General features: G+C 36.8%; 1 protein-coding gene and 1 long non-coding RNA gene across 3 annotated transcripts in view; one reads left to right on the forward strand and one right to left on the reverse strand.

Moving 5' to 3' along the window:
• The window catches only part of LOC129031918 (uncharacterized), a 149,185-nt gene that overhangs the window by 121,657 nt on the left and 12,521 nt on the right, over window positions 1-15,007 (forward strand). The gene's annotated exons all lie outside the window — the stretch shown is intronic.
• The window catches only part of ABCA12 (ATP binding cassette subfamily A member 12), a 206,094-nt gene that overhangs the window by 3,036 nt on the left and 188,051 nt on the right, over window positions 1-15,007 (reverse strand). Inside the window, exons 46-51 of the mRNA XM_054478791.1 lie at window positions 14,517-14,626; window positions 14,073-14,214; window positions 12,891-13,025; window positions 10,454-10,557; window positions 8,362-8,454; window positions 2,984-3,089 (exon numbers count right to left, since the gene is read on the reverse strand). Of these exons, the coding sequence (XP_054334766.1) occupies window positions 2,984-3,089; window positions 8,362-8,454; window positions 10,454-10,557; window positions 12,891-13,025; window positions 14,073-14,214; window positions 14,517-14,626 (690 nt within the window). The remainder of the gene's footprint in view (window positions 1-2,983; window positions 3,090-8,361; window positions 8,455-10,453; window positions 10,558-12,890; window positions 13,026-14,072; window positions 14,215-14,516; window positions 14,627-15,007) is intronic.

Below are 15,007 nucleotides of genomic sequence, written 5' to 3' on the forward strand. Positions count from 1 at the left end.
GGTCAGCTCACATAAGCTTTCTCAGTGCTCAATCTTAAGAAATTTCATTTTTGTGTTAGAATTGTTCTAAAACACTAAAAATTAGCAGTTCCATTTATATTGGCTAAAGACAGTAGACTTCAAAAGCATCGAAGCTCCTTCAAATGACACCTCATCCTTTTCCCAGCTCACCCTAAAATTCTTTACAATTTCTTTATTTCGGTCACCAGTATCACCGTCTACTAAGTTTAATCCATTCTTGTTGCCTTGGAGTATCTTTAACAATTTGCTTTCCTGGATATTTAATCAGTTACCAGATCTTATTTATTTTTCCTTTAAAATACCTCTCAAACTTAACCTTTCCTCTCTATTTGCACCACCAATATGATTAACTTGATGCTTATTACTCCACATCTTATTTGCTGCAACAGCCTCTTCAGAACCCCAGAAACTCTGTACACTTAACTTTCTTGCACAAAGCAGCTGGGATAATCTTTGCTGATACTAGTTTGATCAGGATATTTTCTTATTCCAGAATCTACCCCCGTGACCCCAGTGCATCAGATCATGACCATGTATTTCAGACCCTTCTCCTCCCGCTTTGTGCATTGCTTAGCATCTCCCATCGACATGTAGTTGCATTATATCTGTTACTGCAGTTGGGCCACCTTGCCTACTTTTGCTCTCAGATTGTTGTTTTGGCTATTTTCCTTCTAGACATCTAGAAACCACCACAAATTTGTAAAGAATGGTCTGCTAGGGAGAAATCAGACTTTTTATTATCACTGCATTTGCCTTGTATAGCCCTGGTCCCATGAGGAACAGACCAGGGAGAATGTAATTTCATCACTCAGTGAAACAACACAGATTTCAACCCAGAAATCCACTAAAAGAGAAAGCATTACTACCAACACAATTTGTGCAAGAAAGATGTCCTTTTACTTTTAAATTTGATTTAAATGTAGATGATAGAAAATGAGCTTTGATAAGAATCCTGAAAGCTAGGCCGAGTGTGGTGGCTCACAGCTGTAATCCCAGTGCTTTGGGAGACCAAGGCAGAAAGATTGCTTCAGGCCAGGAGTTCAAGACCAGCTTGGGCAACGTAGTGAGATTCTGTCTCTACAAAGAATCCAAAACTTAGCAGGGCATGGTGGCACATGCCTATATGCTTAGCTACTTGAGAGGCAGAGGCGGAAGGATTCCTGGAACCCAGGAGTTCAAGGCTGCTGCCACTGCTCTCCAGCCTGGGCAACATAGCAAGACCCTGTGTCTTAAAAAAAATTTTTTTTAAGAATTAAGAAAGCTATTCTTTCCTAGAGAAATACAGAAGTTAGCCAAACTTGGGGAGGCTGAGGCAAAGGTATTTTATGAAGATAAAATAATTATTTTTAAAATGCAGTTTATTTTCTATAAAATCACTTCAAATTAACATTGTGCCTTATAATTTATGGAGTATCTTTGTGGACACTTTATCATTTAATTCTCACATCAGTTTTGTGAAGTAGATGTTACTATAGTAGTACTCCCTTATTTGTGGTTTTGCTTTCTATGGTTTGTTACCTGTGATCAACCAAGTTCTAAAACTATTAAATGGAAAAATACAAAAATAAACAATTTATAAGTTTTAAATTGCACACCTTTCTGAGTAGTGTGATCTAATTTTGTACCACCCGATCTGACATGTGAATCATTCCTTTGTCCAGTATATTTATGTTGTGTAAGCTACCTGCCTGTTTCTATATAAGAAAAAGCATAGTGTATACCAAATTTGGTACTATCTATAGTTTCAGGCATCCACTGGAGGTCTTGGAATGTATCACCCATGAATAGCGGGACACTCCTGTATTCCTATTTACAAATGAGAAAAATGGGGCTCAGAGATTAATGGCTTGCTGGGAATCACATGGGCACAACTGGGCCTCAGCCCTAGTCTTTCCAATTTCTTTTTATCATTCCACATCCGATTTCCTTCCACATCTGATTTCCTTTCAAAAACAATCATTTGAAATCATCTTCTACAAATTGCCTGTATATCAAAGATGTAATAATGATAAATTTTCCTGTCAAGTACATTTATTGTAATTAAGTATGGGCTTTGTTAGGTATATATGCATATATCTATGTGTGTCCATCCCATGCCTATGCATATGTGAGATGAAATCAACTGTACGATATTTCATCTAGTCCAGAACTTGAGGACTTGATTTCTACTCAGTCGTGCTCCAACTTTTGTGGGCTTCTCTTTCAAATGAGGGGGACAAACCAGATAATCATTCTGGAGCTCTGTAGTTTTTTGGTTTTTTTTTTTTTCTAAGAAGAAATGACCTTGGTCATATAATACCTGTCATCCCTCAGTTCCCTAATATATATAACGAGTAGATCAGCAAGTTATACAACTTGGAAACTAATACAATATAATCATAAATCCTTTGTGAGGAAGAAACAAAAATACATGTATGTGAAAGGACTGTGTTAACTTTAAGTAAGTACAAAAATATATAATTAATTGATGCCATTTGTTCATACTAAGTATGCTTTGGCATATCTTATGCATCTTGAACTAATCAATATATTAAGATTAATAATAAAGCTGTAGTCAACTTGGAAATCACAAATGTTGCTATGACATTACCATCAAAACTAGTCAAGATCAAAAGGCAAGATAATCACTTATATTGTTGGGTTTTTTTGTTTGTGTGTTTGTTTGTTTTTAGATGGAGTCTCGCTCTGTCACCCAGGCTGGAGTGCAGTGGCATGATCTTGACTCACTGCAGCCTCCGCCTCCCAGGTTCAAGCAAGTCTCCTGCCTTAGCCTCCCGAGTAGCTGGGATTACAGGCATGTGCCACCATGCCCAGCTAATTTTTGTATTTTTTGTAGAGACGGGGTTTCACCATGTTGGCCAGGCTGGTCTTGACCTCCTGACCTCAAGTGATTGCCCGCCTCGGCCTCCCAAAGTGCTAGGATTACAGGCGTGAGCCACTGCACCCAGCCATCATCACTTACTTTTAAGTATGTTTTTGGAAAGTGCAGCTGCATGAACTTCGTGAGGATCTCCATGGTCACTTTGTTATTCTTCAAATGAACTTTGACAGTAAATCCTCGTCCAAACCTAGAAAGAAAAAGTGCAAAATATGATATGAGTTACATTTTGCTGAAATAGCTCCTCTGGAATTCTAGATAATGAAACAGGACCCAAGCCAACCATTATAGCACCTTTTCTTTATATAAAGACTATCATTTTGCCATAAAATTTCAGGACATGTTGCAAACTGGAAATAGTGCACTGCTATGATTTTTTTTTATTTCTACCTCTATATAAAATCAGAGTCTTTGGGCAAAAATTGAGTTGAAAAGAAAACATAAAATCTTGGCTTTCTATGACATTCATAAATCGGCAATGGATGTCAATTTCTGCAGTTAAATACTTCTGTTTTTCTTATTTTTTGTGTTTTTTATTATTATACTTTAAGTTCTGGGATACATGTGCAGAATGTGCAGGTTTGTTTCATAGGTATACATGTGCCATGGTGGTTTGCTGCACCCATCAACCCATCATCTACATTAGGTATTTCTCCTAATGCTATCCCTCCCCTAGCCCCCCACCCCGCAACAGGCCCTGGTGTGTGATGTTCCCCTCCCTGTGTCCATGTGTTCTCATTGTTCAACTCCCACTTATGAATGAGAACATGCGGTGTTTGGTTTTCTGTTCCTGTGTTAATTTGCTGAGAATGATCGTTTCCAGCTTTATCCATGTCCCTGCAAAGGACATGAACTCATCCTTTTTATGTGGCACATATACACCGTAGTATTCCATGGGGAATATGTGCCACATTTTCTTTATCTAGTCTGTCATTGATGGGCATTTGTGTTGGTTCCAAGTCTTTGCTATTGTGAACAGTGCTGCAGTAAACATACATGTGCATGTGTCTTTATAATAGAATGATTTATAATCCTTTGGGTATATACCCAGTAATGGGATTGCTGGGTCAAATGGTATTTCTGGTTCTACATCCTTGAGGAATCGCCACACTGTCTTCCACGATGGTTGAACTAATTTACTCTCCCACCAACAGTGTAAAAGTGTTCCTATTTCTCCACATCCTCTCCAGCATCTGTTGTTTCCTGACTTTTTAATGATCACCATTCTAACTGGCATGAGATGGTATGTCATGGTGGCTTTGGTTTGCATTTCTCTAATGACCAGTGATGAGCTTTTTTTCATGTTTGTTGGCAGCATAAATGTCTTCTTTTGAGAAGTGTCTGTTCATATCCTTCGACCACTTTTTGATGGGGTTTGTTTGTTTCTTGTAAATTTGTTTAAGCTCTTTGTAGATTCCGGATATTAACCCTTTGTCAGATGGATTGATTGCAAAAATTTTCTCCCATTCTGTAGGTTGCCTGTTCACTCTGATGATAGTTTCTTTTGCTGTGCAGAAGTTCTTTAGTTTAATTAGATCCCATTTGTCTATTTTGGCTTTTGTTGCCATTGCTTTTGGTGTTTTAGTCATGAAGTCTTTGCCCACGCCTATGTCTTGAATGGTATTGCCTAGATTTTCTTCTAGTGTTTTTATGTTTAAGGGTTTAAGTCTTTAATCCATGTCGAGTTAATTTTTGTATAAGGTGTAAGGAAGGGGTCCAGTTTCAGTTTTCTGCATATGGCTAGCCAGTTTTCCCAACACCATTTATTAAATAGAGAATCTTTTCCCCATTGCTTGTTTTTGTCAGGTTTGTCAAAGATCAGATGGTTGTAGATGTGTGGCATTATTTCTGAGGCCTCTGTTCTGTTCCAATTGTCTATATATGTGTTTTGGTACCAGTATCATGCTGTTTTGGTTACTGTAGCCTTGTGATATAGTTTGAAGTCAGGTAGCGGGATGCCTCCAGCTTCGTTCTTTTTGCTCAGAATTGTCTTGGCTATAGGGGCTCTTTTTTTGGTTCCAGATGAAATTTGAAGTAGTTTTTTCTAATTCTGTGAAGAAAGGCAATGGTAGCTTGATGGGGATATCACTGAATCTGTAAATTACTTTGGACAGTATGGCCATTTTCATGATATTGGTTCTTCCTATCCATGAGCATGGAATGTTTTTCCATTTGTTTGTGTCCTCTCTTATTTCCTTGAGCAGTGGTTTGTAGTTCTCCTTGAAGAGGTCCTTCATATCCCTTGTAAGTTGGATTCCTAGGTATTTTATTCTCTTTGTGGCAATTGTGAATGGGAGTTTACTCACGATTTGGTTCTGTTTGTCTATTATTGGTGTATAGGAATGCTTGTGATTCTTGCACATTGATTTTGTATCCTGAGACTTTGCTGAAGTTGCTTAGCAGCTTAAGGGGATTTTGGGCTGAGAAGATGGGGTTTTCTAAATATACAATCATGTCACCTACAAACAGAGACAATTTTGACTTCCTCTCTTCCTATTTGAATACCCTTTATTTCTTTCTCTTGCCTGATGGCCCTGGCCAGAACTTCCAACACTGTGTTGAATATGATTGGTGAGAGAGGGCATCCTTGTCTTGTGCTGGTTTTCAAAGGGAATACTTCCAGATTTTGTCCATTCGGTATGATATTGGCTGTGGGTTTGTCATAAATAGCTCTCATTACTTTGAGATACAGTCCATCAATACCTGGTTTATTGAGAGTTTTTAGCATGAAGGGGTGTTGAATTTTATTGAAGGCCTATTCTGCATCTATTGAGATAATCATGTGGTTTTTGTCATTGGTTCTGTTTATGTGATGGATTGCATTTAGTGATTTGCATATGTTGAACAAGCCTTGCATCCCAGAGATGAAGCCGACTTGATCATGGTGTATAAGCTTTTTGATATGCTGCTGGATTCGGTTTGCCAGTATTATATTGAGGATTTTCGCATTGATGTTAATCAGGGATACTGGCCTGAAATTTTCTTTTTTTTGTTGTGCCTCTGCCAGGGTTTGGTATCAGGATGATGCTGGACTTGTAAAATGATTTAGGGAGGAGTCCCTCTTTTTCTGTTGATTGGAATAGTTTCAGAAGGAATGGTACCAGCTCCTCTTTGTACCTCTGGTACAATTTGGCTGTGAATCCATCTGGTCCTGAGCTTTTTTTGGTTGGTAGGCTGTTAATTACTGCCTTAATATCAGAACTTGTTATTGGTCTATTGAAGGATTTGACTTCTTCCTGGTTTAGTCTTGGGAGGGTGTATGTGTTCAGGAATTTATCCATCTCTCTAGAATTTCTAGTTTATTTGTGTAGAAGTGTTTATAGTATTCTCTGATGGTAGTTTATATTTCTGTGGATCAGTGGTGATCTCCCCTTTATCATTTTTTATTGTGTCTGTTTGATTCTTCTCTCTTTTCTTCTTTATTAGTCTGGCTAGTGGTCTACTTTGGTAATCTTTTCAAAAAACCAGCTCCTGGATTCATTGATTTTTTGTAGGGTTTTTCGAGTCTCTATTTCCTTCAGTTCTGCTCTGATCTTAGTTATTTCTTGTATTCTGGTAGCTTTTGAACTGTTTGCTCTTGCTTCTCTAGTTATTTTAATTGAGATGTTAGGGTGTTGATTTTAGATCTTTCCCATTTTCTCCTGTGGACATTTTAGTGCTATAAATTTCCCTCTAAACACTGCTTTAGCTGTATCCCAGGGATTCTGGTATGTTGTGTCTGTGTTCTCATTGGTTTCAAAGAACTTATTTATTTTTGCCTTAATTTCATTATTTACCCAGTAGTCATTCAGGAGCAGGTTGTTCAGTTTCCATGTAGTTGTGCGGTTTTGAGTGAGTTTCTTAAATTTGATTGTACTGTGGTCTGAGAGGCTGTTTGTTATGATTTCTGTTCTTTTGCCTTTGTTGAGTGTTTTACTTCCAATTATGTGGTCAATTTTAGAATAGTGATGTGGTGCTGAGAAGAATGTATTTTCTGTTGATTTCGGGTGGAGAGTTCTATAGATGTCTATTAGGTCCACTTGGTCCAGAGCTGAATTCAAGTCCTGAATATCCGTGTTAATTTCCTGTCTTGTTGATCTGTCTAATATTGACAGTGGCATGTTAAAGTCTTCTGCTGTGATTGTGTGAGAGTTTAAGTCTCTTTGTAGGTCTCTAAGAACTTGCTTTATGAATCTTGGTGCTCCTGTATTGGGTGCATATATATTTAGGATAGTTAGCTCTTCTTGTTGCATTGATCCCTTTACCATTAGGTAATGCCCTTCTTTGTCTCTTTTGATCTTTGTTGGTTTAAAGTCTGTTTTATCAGAGACTAGGATTGCAACTCCTGCTTTTTTTTGCTTTTCATTTGCCTGGTAACCATTCCTCCATCTCTTTATTTTGAGCCCATGTGTGTCTCTACACATGAGATGGGTCTCCTGAATACAGCACACTGACGGGTCTTGACTCTTTATCCAATTTGCCAGTCTGTGTCTCTTAATTAGGACATTTAGCTCGTTTACATTTAAGGTTAATATTGTTATGTGTAAATTTGATCCTGTCATTATGATGCTAGCTGGTTATTTTGCCTGTTAGTTGCTGCAGTTTCTTCATAGTGTCGATGGTCTTTACAATACACTTGTAAAGTTAAATGCATTCTAATTTAAAGTAAGCAAGGTCTTGATAAGCAGGTCATTGGAGATTTGGTGTCATCAATAAAAATTAATGTTATTGGGGTTTTAAAAATAAATATTAAATCAATGTGCGAGCTAACCGTTTGCACCAAGAATAGAGTTTGTAAAGAAGTCACAACAGACTCTCTAAGAGCGACGTAATGCCTCTTTCGTCCTTTTTTCCTTATCTTGGTTAATACTATCTTGCAAGAAAGTCAACTTGTTATAGAGAAAAGTATACAATATTCTGAAGTTTGGAGATTAACATGGATATGTATAAATGCATATACACTCTGGTGTATACAAACTATTAAATTTGATAGTAATATGATATTTATGCACATTTCTCCAATGTATTCTTGATTAAGAAGTTTTGAATGTGGTACAAATGTTAGGTAGCTTACTGAAAGACTGTGCAAATGGCAAATGAACATGCTAGATACAATCTATGCCTTCATTTACTTGTCAAGGTCTAATTTATTATTGGGTAAACTCTAGAACTTCCACCTGAGAGTAATTTGGTTGTGAATTGTTTATTATTTATTTCTTCAGCTTTGGCCTTCTAAATTTATGTGCTAACTAAAATACATGTATGAGTTAAATTTATGAGTTAACTAAAATATTTAAGTAACAATTCATCAAATCCCCAATAAAATAATTTAAATTTAAGGTGAGTCAATGACTAGCGTCCAAAGATTAGCTTGTCCATTCTGGTTTTACTACTTAGGCTGCTGAGATAATCCTTGAATCTGAGTGAGCGCCATTAGATTGATGACCCAACACTATCTGTTAAACAACGCATTTGTTCTTCACCTGCTCTTTATGTGCTGCAAAGATCCAATACATTGGAACTTTCCATTCACCATAATGGCCAACCTGGTACAGAGAGCTTCACATTCTTCCATGCTAAAAGACAAAGCAGGATCATATTAGCATTCAGGATACAGAAAACTTGGGTTGAAGTTCACGAGCATAAGCATAATTGTTTCATTATGGCACTTGGAAATACTATTTTAGTTTTTTCCTTTTCTTTTTTTTTTTTTTTTTTTTTTGAGATAGGGTGTCACTCTGTCTCCCAGGCTAGAGTGCAGTGGCTTGAACATGGCTTACTGTAGCTTTGACCTCCTTTGCTCCAGTAATCCTCTTGTCTCAGCCTCCTGAGTAGCTGGGATGACAGATGTGGACCACATCTGGCTAATATTTTAATTTTTTTTTGTAGAAATGGGGGTCTTGCCATGTTGCTCAAGCTGGTCTTGAACTCCTGGGCTCAAGTGTTCCTCCTGCCTTGGCCCCCCACAAAGTGCAGGGATTACAGGCATGAGCCACCGTGCCTGGCCTAGTTTCTTGATTCTCTTTTAGTTTTTAGTTCTTTTAAAGGAGAACAAAAACCATTCTCTTAAAATATAAATTAAATGTCTTCAGACAGGGTTTATTACTGTTTCTTCTAAAACCCGAGGCCATCTCTCTCTCACCTGGAATACCCCCTCCATCAAACCTAACATTTCTTTCAATCTTTGATTCAAGACCTACACTTCCTCAGAAGTGTTTTCAAAATAACACCAAGCTTTTTCCATTATGCCACGTACCCCGTATTCTGTTGGCTTTCCTATTTTGGGATTTATAACTAGTTAGCCTGTACTTGATTATACAGTCTCTAATTTCATGGTCTATGATAATTGGAGGTGATTTTAGGTATTACCCTGTCCACCTCTTACAAAAGCCAATGGAAATTAAATGATTGGCTCCATTGTGCTGGGGCAAACTATGATATAAACAAGTCTCTTGATAATAAGCAAATCTAATACTTTTTCTACTATATGACAATTATAATGCAAACATAAACTTAACACAAATTATAAGACAAGGCCATCCTCATAAGAGAGGCATGGATAAAATGATTTAGTGTCTCATACTTAGCTTATTGGAAGTGTCTGCTTTGTGGAGGAGAGGCATGTGAGCTGGTTCTGGAAGGACTGGTAAGATTAGAACTTGGAGAGATTTTGTGAAAAGACCATTTCAGGCCAGGCGTGGTGGCTCATGCCTGTAATCCCAGCACTTTGGTAGGCCAAGGTGGGTGGATCATTTGAGGTCAGGAGTTTGAGACCAGCCTGGCCAACATGCTGAAACCCTGCCTTTACTAAAAATACAAATATTAGCCAGGCATGGTGGTGGGCACCAGTAGTCCCAGCTACACGGGAGGCTGAGGCAGGAGAATTGCTTGAACCCGGGAGGTAGAGGTTGCAGTGAACAGATGTTGTGCCACTGCACTCCAGCCTGGGTGACAGAGTAAGACTCTGTCTAAAAAAAAAAAAAAAAAAAAAAAAAATACCATTTCAAATAGAAAGCACAGCCAAAGAAGGGGCTTGGAGATGGGAAAGGGTATGGAGATGGGAAGAATGCAGAACCAGGAAGGAGTCGTTCAGATTGACTGATAGGAGAGGGTGTTGCAGGGGAAAAAGACTGAGCATTTAGATGAGGCCACAGAATGGAGAGCCTTGCATGTTGAGCCTAAAGATTCTGAACTTTATTTGACAGGCAATAGGGAGCTACAGATGAGTTAAGAGGGCCATAAGTCATGAGAAATTCGATGTTGAAAAGACTGCTTAGACCTTAGACTCTGTCCCACCACAGGAACTATATTCTCACCATGAAACCTGCCTGACTTGCTCCTACTACTGTAAATGTAAAATAGTTTGATTGAACTGTGGGCATTCGTCGTCTATATATATACATATATGTGTGTGTGTTTATATATGTGTGTATATATAAACATACATACATATGTGTGTGTGTGTATATATACACACACACATATATATATTTATTTATGTTATACAGGATTACCTTTTCCCATCTGTCATCCTAAGATTGTGTAGATTCACTTTAAAGATTCCACTCAGTTTACCTGTGAGATGTGAGGATGACAGAACATTTGTTCTGTACTTCTTCCGAAATGATCTTCCAGAGGTGCCGTTTCGACTTCGGATCCATCCCAGAGCTCGGCTCATCCTTAACAGAAAGTTACAACAAAAATTTATGAGATTCATTAATTTTTGATGAAGTTCTTTTCATGAATTACTGCATTTCACTTCCCTAGAACAGAAATACTTTTCGAGGTCCCATGACTACCTTGTTTTATACTTAACAGACTTCTTTCTGCTGCTGTCAAAAAGCTCAAAATTAATCATTTAAAATTGTCAATCTGTTTTAAAAAGTGTCTAAGTGAAGTTGACACCCTGTTACTTTACATCCGTCTCTTATGTTTCTTTGGAAAAAAGTTCCACTTCAATTACTGGCAAATTCTTATATTTAATTCTATCTTGCCACATATATAAGCCACATCAACAAGATTACCACCCTGTTCCTGATAGCAGAATTGTGGCTATGAGTGATAATATGCTATGTGAAGCAGAAAGAACATAATTTGATATTTCAGTTAATTTGTTTGAGGTATATTTTTAGTTTTCTGTTATTAATTGAAATTTAACACTCCTTGGGAAATAAAAACAAGATTTGTAGAAATTGCCAAGTAGAAAGATGTACGTTATTTTTCAAAGTAAATGATGTTATGAAAAATCATTCAGACATAAAATTAGAAAATGTAGCAGTAGATAATCTAAACATACAATAACAGATTTTGACAGATGGTTAAACAAGCTATAGGTCAAGATTAGGTAAAAATTTTAAAAATATACTTGTAACAAAAAAATATGTACATAACTAGAGGCTTGTTTTTACAGAATGGTGTAAAATCTAAAGAAAGGAATGGGTTATGTGGAAGCTAATATAGTTGAGCTCATAGAAGTAGAGAGTAGAATAATGGTTACTGGAGGCTGGAGGCATAGCCGGGAGAGGAGGATAGAGAGAGATTGGTTAATGAATACAAAATTACAGCTAGACAAGAAGCATAAGTTCTAGTGGTCTATAGCACTGTAGGGTGACTATAGTTAACAATAATTTATTGTGTATTTTCAAATATTTAGAAGAAAGAATTTTGAATGTTCTCAACACAAGGAAATGATACATATTTGAGGTGGTAGATGAGCTAATTACTCTCATTTGATCATTACATATTGTATACAGGAATCAAAATATCACACTGTACTCCATAAATATGTATAATTATTATGTGTCAATTAAAATAGTAGTTAAATAATTTTTTTAAAAATAAAGAAATAAGTGTTAATTTGGGGAAACAAAGGATACATTGTCACTGCTCCTGTTTTTGAAGAAGATAGCATATTTAGTAAATGCATATAGAAGAAAACTTGATATCTTTCATGTCAATATTTCATTTTGGTTCATTAATACATAATGTTTACATAAAACGTTTAACATTTTAAAGTATTTTACATTTGTTATTTCACAGAGGTGCCTAAAGATTGTTTTGTTCAATTTAAGGAACATTTACACAATAGAATTCCATTATAAGCATCGATTGGCAGAGAGATAATGCATTATAAGCTTCTGGTATTATAGAAAGATGGGCTGTGCATCATTCTATCTGGCAGTTAAATGATTTGATCCACTGTATGACTTAATCCCTGGAATAATGTGGTGATTTATAACTGCATTATGATTCCTTATAGTTAAGTCTCTTTCGGAGTTTGGAGGTCCTTGAATGAAGGGGATTTTCCAAAATAAGGGCAAGTATATTTTTCCGAAATAAACACCCTTTTACAAAGTTAGACTTGGGGTGCAGAATATTAACATTACTACTGTGTGTAATTTATATTTCCAGATAATCAATTAAATTTTCCATCTCTTAAGAAAAATGTAAATGTGGAATGCATTTCTTCCCCACCCTATACCCCCCACATTCAGATGACATAGAATGGATCCATCACATCCTAAGCTAGATAACTCATATTTTGAAGTAACAAGGAAATAAAATTTTAGCACAACACATTGTCCTAAAATGTGTCTGTCCTCCATAGTAGAAGCTTGAAAATGTGAGTTTACCTACTCAGTTCCTAACAGAAAAAGAGAGATGATTTCTTCAATAGGTGGGAATCAGATTCTACCATATTCCATAACTTACTTATTTGAGTACCCTGAATTTGTTTCACTTCGCATTTCCATGCCAGTGTTTCCCCGGAAATGCACTAAGCCATTGCTTTCAGATAAAACATTTTTGAGGGCATATCGTTGTTGTAACAAATTATCTGCTGATATAAAATCCTTTATTGAGATAGTATACGTAAAGTGCTTTGCACAATAGCTAGCACATAGTGAGACCTCAATAAATGTTGACTGCAATCATGATGATGAAATGTTAACACATACAATCAGATATGCTGTTCTAATTATGGAGTGGCCTTTTTAAATAATGATTCTCTTACCAGCAGTAGAATGGAAGGTTTCCCTATCAAGGCTAGTGCAGTGGATAATTTTCTTTTTGTGCCGTAACTGCACATAGAGGTAGCTCTGTCCTTGAAGGGCATCAGATGAAGTCTTCTAAGGAGTTTATGAACAGTCTGAGGGCAATAAAAGAGGAGTTAGGTTGACCTTCCTGTGCCAAAACCCTTAAAGCACTAAATGGAAAAAAAAAAAGATGCTCATGAAAAGAAAATTTTATCATGGAGAATATATCTGGAAAAAAATGAAAACACTTAAATTCAACATAGATTTTGTTTTTATTTTCAAAGAATCACTTAAGGATTAATAGTTTATTTAGAGAGATTCTTTGGAGGCTCATTTTCAGATGGGATTCCCTCCCCCACCAAATGTGTGTGTGTGTTTACAATTGCAGATTGAACTTTTTGCTGCATTACCACAAGATTCTCTAGTAAGGCTTAATAGAGCCAGAACAGAATTCACAAGGCAGGGTTCTCACTGACTGTTACCACTGCTTCCTCTTTCTTCTTACTGAGGGGTGAGTTGTCACAAAGGCTTTCAATCTATTTAAAACTGACCCAGTATCAAAACGTTAGCACATTAGGAATCATGGGTTCTTGTAGTTATTTCTGTAGTTAAATAGTCCTGGCAAATAATCAAATCCTAGTTGAACTTAAACAACAGGTCCTCAGGATTTCAAAAGTAGAAGAAACTACCCTAAGGGTTAGCCATCTCATTAAAATGGCAAATAGTTGCAGTGAGATCTAAAGCCACAGATTAAAAACCAAAGTGGAAACTAATCTAGTTTACTTGGGTATTTTGCCATTAACTCTATGTGTCAGTGTTAATCCAAACACTAAAAGATGTACAGGCATCACCAACCAATGCTCAGCCCAGAGCCTAACGCAAGTGTGATCCTGTATTTGACAGTTCTTAAAAGGGTAACTGAACAAACACAGGCCAAGGAGTTTCTAAAGCTAGTTTCATAGGTACATATATAATACACATGACCAAACTAAGAGGGACTCACTGCCATTGCCACTGCCAGAAGGAAAATGACAATGTTTTCCAGGTGGTTTTGTGGGGAAATGGTGGGGCAGGGGGGATAGTGGGGTGCAGTGGGGCGGGGAATGGAAGTAGAAACAATAATGGTTTCAAATTAAGTAGTTTTTCACACTTGTACTCACTTCTTTAATATCCTTTTCTGGAATTCCATGTACCCTGGCATAGAAATATAAATGTTCTTCCACAGTTACCAGGTCATCTAAGGCATCTTCCTGAGGACAGTAGCCAACTAATGAGCTGTGAGAATCAACGTGACCCAGAGATCTGAATTGAGAGAATCAAAAACACAGATGAATTTCAAAAGATTTATCCCTCCTGGTTCCCAAATGCTGGGAAGGTAGCTCTATTTTCGTCATGGTGGTCAGTGACTTTGATAAAAAGGGATAAAATAATCCCACTATCAGATTCACATTTAATCATTTAAACATTTCCACCCACCTTAATAGCTTTGTTCTCCCCTAAGGATTGAATAATATAACCACAAAATAACATTAAATGCTCATTTCAATTATTTTTCTCATTTAAGTATGTTGTACTTGCTAAATTGAAGCATTAGTTTTTCATACCCGGTCTTATTTCTGATCAGAATGTTTCCACTTGAAGGAATGATGTCTCCTGTCAGCATCTTGAATATAGTGGTCTTTCCTGCTCCATTCACTCCAAGAAGCCCAAAACACTGGTTTGAGGGAGAAAAAGAAGATATAAGCCTTAATCCAAACCAATGAGACATTGCTTTTGTATCTCTCCCTCTTCTCCCTGGGTGAAATAAATTACCGAGAAAAATAAATCACTGGAATTATTCATGGATAGTGTAATGCTCTTGATAAAACTTTCTCTTTTAAAACAAATGGGTACTATGTATTCTTTTTCCTTTAACCATCTGAATATATATATATATTTTATATATATATATATTCACACACACACACACACACACACACACACACACACACACACACACACACAGGACCTATTTTACATGTTATGTTATATCATCCCTCTATGTGACATGATAAAATACCCCACAAATAAGATCTGCTAACCCAACAAAGTAATT

Source organism: Pongo pygmaeus, chromosome 11, assembly GCF_028885625.2.
Source record: "Pongo pygmaeus isolate AG05252 chromosome 11, NHGRI_mPonPyg2-v2.0_pri, whole genome shotgun sequence".
NCBI classification, from domain to species: Eukaryota; Metazoa; Chordata; class Mammalia; order Primates; family Hominidae; genus Pongo; species Pongo pygmaeus.